Source organism: Bemisia tabaci, chromosome 1 (assembly GCF_918797505.1).
Source record: "Bemisia tabaci chromosome 1, PGI_BMITA_v3".
NCBI classification, from domain to species: Eukaryota; Metazoa; Arthropoda; class Insecta; order Hemiptera; family Aleyrodidae; genus Bemisia; species Bemisia tabaci.
In genome coordinates, this window is record NC_092793.1 from 27,510,886 (window position 1) to 27,519,074 (window position 8,189).

The following is an 8,189-nucleotide window of genomic DNA, read 5'->3' on the forward strand; positions in this document are numbered from 1 at the left end:
GTGTTATTAAGTTAGTTCCTGTTGGTTGGAAGGTTGCGCCAGTAACTCAGGCCTCGCTGTTTGGCTTGTCGGAGCTCTAACCCCTCCAATTTCGTTTTATATCACTCTAGCTCCCAATAAAGGAGAGGAAAATATTACCGCTCATAGGGAGATTCAGATATATTAGGGACCCTCATGCGGAAGCACTTACTCAAGTTGAAAGAAAAAAAATAAGTGACGAGAGAAAAATGAAACTATCAAACTAAAAAGTAATGCTTAATCAAGGGATATCGATTTCCCTATTTGAAAAACCTGCAAAGGTGAAGTAATTTTTTTTTCTTCCTTTCTATTCTTTTGTGCATAACTTCAGATCAGAATAATTGACTTGAGTGTTAGAGGCTACAAGTATGTACTTTTACTGGACTTCAAAATTGAATGACCGCTGCTCTTTTAAGAACCATTCAAGAAAATAAACGGGTTTTTGTTTACACATCTTGAATTCGTAAATTCCTTCAAATAGGGAGCATGTGCTGAAAAAAAAATTGTTAAAAAATTGTATTTTCTTTATCGGTAAAGATTTCGTTACGTCATAGGTATAAGCTACAAGTTACCATTATATTTCGTTCCCGAGATCCGCCCTTTTGAAAATACCGCTTTCGGCTTTCCGCTTTTTGATTGGTGCAATGCAGCGGTAGCGGCACGAGCTATCGCGCATGCGCAGAGAAGAGAGGATTTTCATTTCTTTGTTTTTGTTTTGGTCCTCAAATTTTTGTGTTTTACGAGTGCATGCATTTCTCCTCTTATTGAAGTTTTTTCTTTTATCACAAGTTTCTTATCCTGTCAGCGGTCAAGCAAATCTCCCATCAGCGGAAAGAATATATACTTCTCCATTTTCATAGGAAGCTCGCCGATGGCTGTCATTAACTCATTACACTCTATTTTTGAGGCAGGAATTCTACTGAGGTTCAACTAACTCGTATCGGCGATGGTTGCTCTTTTTTGTCTCCTCGGAAAATTCTACTGAGATAGCGAAAGTAATTTAAAATAATGACAGAGTGCAGTGCTTTCAAGTCCTTAAACCAGCTACTCTCTCCTGTTGAATCAAATAGCTACACCACTTGTTATTGGTATGTTGCATGAAAGTACTACCCTTTATTTCGGAGTAGCCTGTGCTCCTCATTTCACGGTATTGTTACAGTTTCTTCCCTTATGTACCAAGTTCATGGTTCACATCTCATCTCAAACCATGTGACCGAGTCCAGGCTAATGAACTATTGGCCTTCTAGGAGTTGTGTTGTCGAAGTCAACTGTTTGGAATCGGAATTACCCAATTCGAAACGCTTGGTGTTGTTGGACTACGTTAGTATTACCCCATGACTTGTGTGTTTACCTATGAAAGCCTAATGCTTTTACCAAACACTCAATGACATTTATAGGTTGATGGGATTGCGTACGTGCAAACATAAAAACCAAACGGAATTAGTCAAGTTTACTTCGACAACGCCTATGGTCAAATGAAAATATGTTTGAAATTCACATCATGTATGCTGGCAGTGGTATCTTTTTTTTGCTCGTAGAGGGCTGAAAAAAGGGAACATCGATGCTCCTGGCTGCGTTCTAGACAGTTTCCGACGGAAATTCGGCAGGATTTTTTGTAAGTCTTACCTTTGGAGCTCAGGACTGAATCTAAACACATCTGCTAAACACTCAACTCCATCCCTTAAGGAGGAAAATAAGATTTTGGTTATTTACCAGAGATGTGTTAGTTTGTTATTGGGTGAAATTTTGATCAAATTTAGCATATAAACAACAAAAAAGCCGTAACTAAGTTAATGAAAATTTGAATTTTCTTATTTATATTGTATTTTGCATTTTTAGCACTTGTCCAATAATTTTTTTGTGGTTTTTCAGTGAAGAAAACGTATGGAAGTTGTGTGAAAAAGTTAAACTGAACAATGAAGCGCACCTCGACAAATGTTATGCTGTTTTCATCTCAAATCCAAATCAAACTGTTGCTTTACGAAATCAAAAAGCTGGACACAATAATGAAGGCCTGGTGGTTTGGGTTAGTATTGTTTGTCTCTCCTGAACTTAATTCATTGGACCACTACCCATTAGCTCAGTATATCAAAAATATTGGAATAACTGTTAATCAGTTGCAATTAACGATCAAAAATTTCCTTTTTTTCTTTTGCCCACAATGTATCACATAATAAAGATCATTTGAAAAAGAAGCTGCCTCTCCCAACCCTGCCAAAAGGGGACCCAACACATTCATCCCATCTGAAGATATTTCTCTCAAAAGTAGAAACATTCTCAATGTTTCATTTCTCTACTCACAATCAGTCACAAACTGCAAGGGGTAGAAGAGACTTCTAGGACACCTGTACATATATTGGATTTGACATGACCTAGTTTTTCATATAATTAAATTTCTGCCACCCCTAAAAATGGAAGAGCAGTTTAAGATTGCCATGGGGACGTGGGGACTTCGTTCACCCACCATATTGTTTAATAGACTGAAAGTTTGGCTAGCACATATCCATGTCCAACAGGTGCCTAAAATTTGAGCTGGACAACGGCACTCGCTCTCAAAATTTTTTCACCGTAATGATGTACCAATTTTACAATAGTTTCATTGTAAGCACCCACCCTTGTGTATGTTCATTTTTGATGTTTCTCATTGATGTTTCTCAATTCTTATCGTTTGTATGTGTTTTTGTTTCTTAGGACTACCATGTTATATTCCTAATTGCGTGCCCTGATGATGGATGTTTCGTATTTGATTTAGACTCTTCTCTTATGTTTCCGTCCAGCTTTGAAACTTACATAGAAAAAACTTTCTATTCATCCACTAGTTTTAGTGAACAGTTTATTAGGTAAACTATTATTCTGTCCACTTTTTTCTACTCTAATTAAGGCTCTGGGTAAAGGAAAGCTGTTTCTCAAAAAACCTTGTTTTGAGATTCAATGGATTCAAATTTTAAAGTTTGTTCCTATCAACTTATTTGGCCAAACTTAAGTCTATTTTCCATCAAAATATAAGTTCCACAAAAGATACTGATGGTTGCAATCTTGACGGTAATGTTGTAATTTAAGTAAAGAATAAAACCTACTGGTTAAAGTGGCCTTCCTGCTTTAAGATAGACAAGTAATTTCAAGAGATTTCATTTTAGGCCATACCAAGGCCACACTTTGTCCTCTCAAAAAATTTGCGCGAGATGAACCCTTCATGAGATATTTTTGAGGAACCAACACAAGGCTAGCACTCTCCCATAAAAACGCATGTTCATCAATGGCCGCAATTTATTTACTAGTATGCCGTCACAAAAATGTAGGACTGCCCGCAGCCAGCCGACCACACTGCCAATGTGTCATTATTGTATGGTTCCGATGTGACATGTATACATACCGAATATGTAGGCACCGTCTGCTGCAAAGTAATTTGTCTTATTTGCAATTAATATCCAATTTGATTCTTAATTACTTTCTTTCACTAATTTTTCTCCCTTTTTTCCAGCTTCTTTCGCATGGTAAATGCAACAGATTATTTAGGAATGTTCTCTTCGGATCGTAGACATATGAAGGAACCTAATGGTACATGGATTTCACCTCCACCAACCTGGCCTCCCATTAAAGCCTTGGGTATGTCCCTTGTAGGTCTGGTTACTCTTACTCTAATTTTTCCCTCTCACGATGACCTTTAATCGATATATCCGGAAATGGTAGAATCATTGAAATTCATTGTTTCTTTTTTGAATATTTGTAATTGTTTAATGAGCAAAAAAATGAATTACCTCCTATCTAATTGTAAGTCAAAATGCTAAATGATTAAAATCTACTTGGATACTTGGCTGTCAGCACCGTTTCAGTGATAAAAGCAGTCTGAAAAGTTACATACTGATTTATCATTAACCATTGAAATTTTTAAATTGCCTATAGATTTTCTAATAATTATTTATTCTATTACCTGGATACTACTTTTTCGTTCAGTTTTTCTTGATTTCTGAGTCAGGCTATGTACATTTCAGAATTTTCTTCCTTCTTCAGGCTAAAATTTTGATGGTTGTCTATCACTCTTTCCTTGTGCGCACTCGATGGTATGAGAGACACATTAAAATATAAAATATCCGAATCATAAAAAATAAAAACACGCAGACTAAACAAATTGACTGTAGTAACGGCTCTGGGTCACGACCGATTTCTTTCTTCTCTTTGAATAAGAAATCGGTTGCGACCCCTTGCGGTTACTACAGTCAGTTTGTTTTACTTTTAGTCTACGTCTTTTTATTTTTTATGTTTCCATCCGGTAAAATGATAAAACCACACAATCTATTCATTCTTTGTCAACGTAACATTTGTTCTCAGGCCTCAAAAGCAACTGAAAGGAAATCTCTCGGGAGAATTTTTTTTTGTGAATAGTGAGAGTATCAAGCAGAGTATCTATAGGTTTGGGAAACAGGGAATTTTCATCAGGCTAGGAAAATCGTATGAAAGTGTGATTTTCATTAGAGGAACTGCAAATTTTAAAAACCGCGAGACTGGAAATCTAGAAAAATATCGGTGCTGTCCAACCCAATCAAACCAGGCCCCAGTCTGGTTCAGGGTTCAATGCTGTGATTCACACTCTAAATACTGCCGTTTACGGGAGAACACTGCATGAACATTCAAGAGTTGCCAATTTTCCTTTGATAAAACATGCATTTTAAAGGAAAGTAATGAATATTTTTCCTTCAAATTTTCAGGAGCTATAGGTGAAATTGCGAAAAAATTATCTGAAAAATTAGAAGGAAAATATTCATAATTTTACCATAAAATTTGTGGCTTATCAAAGGGAAGGCAACACCTGGAGGTTCATTCAACGTTTTTCCTCAGCACTGCAGAATAGTGAAAAGCGGAATGATTTTCAATGAGGAACTGCAGTTTTATTCAATTGAGTGACTAGTACCAGGAGAAAGAAAAGTCACATGTTTCGGTAATTTACAGTGAAACGAACGCCAAAAACTTTTCATTTCCTAGCTTGCCTAATGTCGACATGAAAATTCATGGAATTTAGGAATTTGTTTAGGTATGGAAATCTGGCAAAGTCAAGAAATTCTTCCTTGCCAAATTTATAGACACTTTGTTCAGGATGGAAACATTTAATTGTTCATTCATATATGTGTCCTTTTTTTTTTGCAGATTGTGATTTTAATCTAGACGAATACACAGATATGAATTCTTCCAAAAAAGGCAAGGTTCTCAGTCTTGCTGGATTCAAAAGCGAAGTAGCATCCTTGCTTAATAGCGAAGAGCAATTTTGACAAAGTGCCCAATTTCCTAGTTAATTTGTTCTTTCCTCTTAAAATTGTTTAATTTAAGCTCACAACTGTTATGGATCACTCACGAAAGTTGACTTTACCTTGGGATTTTTTAGTCGTGCGGCGGAGCCGTACAGACTACAGGTTTTGCCGAAGGCGCCCAAAAAATGGCTAAACTTTCAGGCTAAGTCCACACTGAAAATTGTACATTTTTTTTAAAAAAAAAAAAAGATGAAGTTGCACGATTTTTACAACACTATAACTATAATGTGTGGGTTCCCTTGTACTAAATACGATCTATGTCATTGACTTACTCAAGTATTCTAAAAGGATCTGGAAAACACCCATTTTTGCAGAGGCTTTCAAGCAGTGCTCTTTTGAAAGCACTTTAAAAATTTGTATGTTATAAGTTTTATTTGACCTATCGATAAATTATAGGTTTTATAGCCTGTTTTATGTTAGTTTTTCCTTTCAAATCATCTCCTCATACATGAGTTGTAGTACAGTAGAGCCTTTTTTATCTGGCATCAGTCATTCAGTAGACATCCTGCACCAATTTTTATGATTTTTCCATTAAGTTTCCATCTTGCAATGTTTTCCGTACATTTTAAACTATTAGGCATTTTTAATGAGCAGATCATCCCCAAGTATGAGGCGATATCTGCAGCTTGGCTGTAATGCTGTTAAATGGGTTCACTTCTCTGAAACAGGCTGGGTCAGTCGCGCTTGTTACAGAATCACGTTTTGATTGTTTAAGCCTATGGACAAGCAAAAACTAATACGATCTATTCAAGAGCAAAGTTTGTACGTCCAATATTAAAGGAGGCATGGCAGGCAGAGGCATTATTGAATAACACAGCTTATGGTGTTATCCACCACGGTAATGCATACCGTGGTTCCATCAATCAGTTCACCCACGTTTGTGCTGGTTGCTTGACATAAAACTTGCATAAAACAAAGGTAAAGGAAAGTACGGTATGCACTCCTGCAGTGAATGATGTCATAGACTGTGTTTTTTGATGGATGATATCTCTGTCAATCCTGGATGTAGAAATTTAGCATCAATACAGATCTTATTTGTTTTTTTAAAACTGTAAACTCAAACCATCAAAACACGGTTGATTGAGAATACACAACTGAGCCGTACTTAAACACAAGAAAAAGACATCATTTGAGTGATGTTTGTATCACCAAGTGACTAAAATTTTGTTGAAGTTATTCATACTGCTTCCAAAGCAGTCTTTAAATAGTTAAATATTTTAGGGAACATTTGGGTGTTGCAAATTTGAATTTTTGTGTTAGTCAGTATTTTTAAAATAATGCAAATCTATTTTTATTTGTAATTAATTTTTAAATTACGTAACATAGTCAATTAAAATAAGTTATTTTTCCTTGTTTGTAGGCTGTAATTTTTTAATTACTATGTCCTCTTTTTGTTTCAAAATATTAGTACATTCTAATCTTTTAATTGTTGTCTTTATGAAACCATCTGATTATATTAAAAGCAGCCCTTTCAAGACTACCAACTCTTGCTGTCCGTTTTACAATTGATCACCCATTTCCTTAATTGTTTCATTCACTGGGGGCAAGGTTTATTTTAGCGATTATCCGACCAACTGAACAGTCTGTCCAAATGTGCATTTGCATGTATTTTACAATCACTAGTGTACCACTGGCAATCGCTTGTTCCCAATGCTATATATGTGCACTTGGTCAGACAGCAAATTTACACATTTTGAAAATGACAGCCTCAATGAGGAAAACTAGAGGAGTAATAATTTTCATTGATGCCCTAATCGCATGCATTATTGGTATTATTGCAGAGATATCGATGGTGAAACTACAGGACTGAGTATCTCCTTTTGAGGTGTTTCAAAATCCCCTCTCTTATTATATTTTATCAAAGGAGAACAATCCAATGCCATATTTCATGTATCGTTCTGACAAAGAAGAAAACCACGGAAGTTTGCAAAATACGATGTTGAGTTTTTTTTTCAATTTAAAAACTAAGTATGTTAGGAAATCTGTAACATTGCAAACCAAGACACACGTTTCTGCAGTTACATCGCCGATTGTCTTTTGCATCTAGTAACGCCGTCAACTCGAGGCTCGCCTTCAATTTCGTCACATAGGCAACAAACCTAACGAGGAGCGTGAGTAAGATATCTTTTCGAATAACTCGCCCCAAGAACTTATTGTTAAATGAAACCATTAGACGACGCACAAATCTATTAACAAATATCTTTCTCTTGAGATTCGCCTTCAATTTCGCCGTATAGGCAACAAACCTACTGGAGAGCTCGAATAGTTATCTATTCGGAAAACACACCAATCCCGCTCCATAAACTTGGATGGAGTAAACGTAAGACGTATATGGTCTACTTAAGATCCGCCTACAATTTTGTGCGTAGGCAACAAATCTATCAGGAAGTGTTCTTTTCAAAAAACACATTTTCATAAAATTTGATGGAACATTGAGACAAATACCAAAAACATTGAATCACAAATACGCAAATCCTTTTGGTCAGATCAGATATTGTGCACCTGAGGCCCGCCTTCAATTTTGCCGCATAGGCAACAAATTTACGACACATTCAGTTGGTAACCCATCCTTGTCCTGAGGAAAGGTAACAGATTTTTTTAAAATGTTTTGCTTATATTCTTCGTGATTTGACAAATCCTATTTTTTTCTTCTTTTCATTTTATTTCCATGTGAAACCCACGCCCGTTGTTGAAGGAAAAAATCAGTTGCCAGGTGTAATGAGCTTTTAACTTTTTAGACAGTGCTTTTTCCGCAAAAATGTATGACAAAGGTGTAGATCCTTGAACTTCATGACTGTCAGAAGAAAAGTGAAACTTTGTTACTTTGCAGTGTGCTTAATCGAACCCCTCTGGCCCCTGCTACCCCTC

General features: G+C 36.2%; 1 protein-coding gene across 1 annotated transcript; it reads left to right on the plus strand.

Annotated features, from left to right (window-relative positions):
- Window positions 1–726: 726 nt before the first annotated feature.
- On the plus strand, window positions 727–6,805 carry tun (N-terminal glutamine amidase tungus). Its single transcript, XM_019057666.2, has 5 exons — window positions 727–1,106; window positions 1,891–2,044; window positions 2,710–2,858; window positions 3,500–3,624; window positions 5,161–6,805. The coding sequence occupies exons 1-5, from the start codon at window positions 1,027–1,029 to the stop codon at window positions 5,280–5,282; spliced, it is 630 nt and encodes a 209-aa protein (XP_018913211.2). The 5' UTR covers window positions 727–1,026; the 3' UTR covers window positions 5,283–6,805.
- Window positions 6,806–8,189: the final 1,384 nt, after the last annotated feature.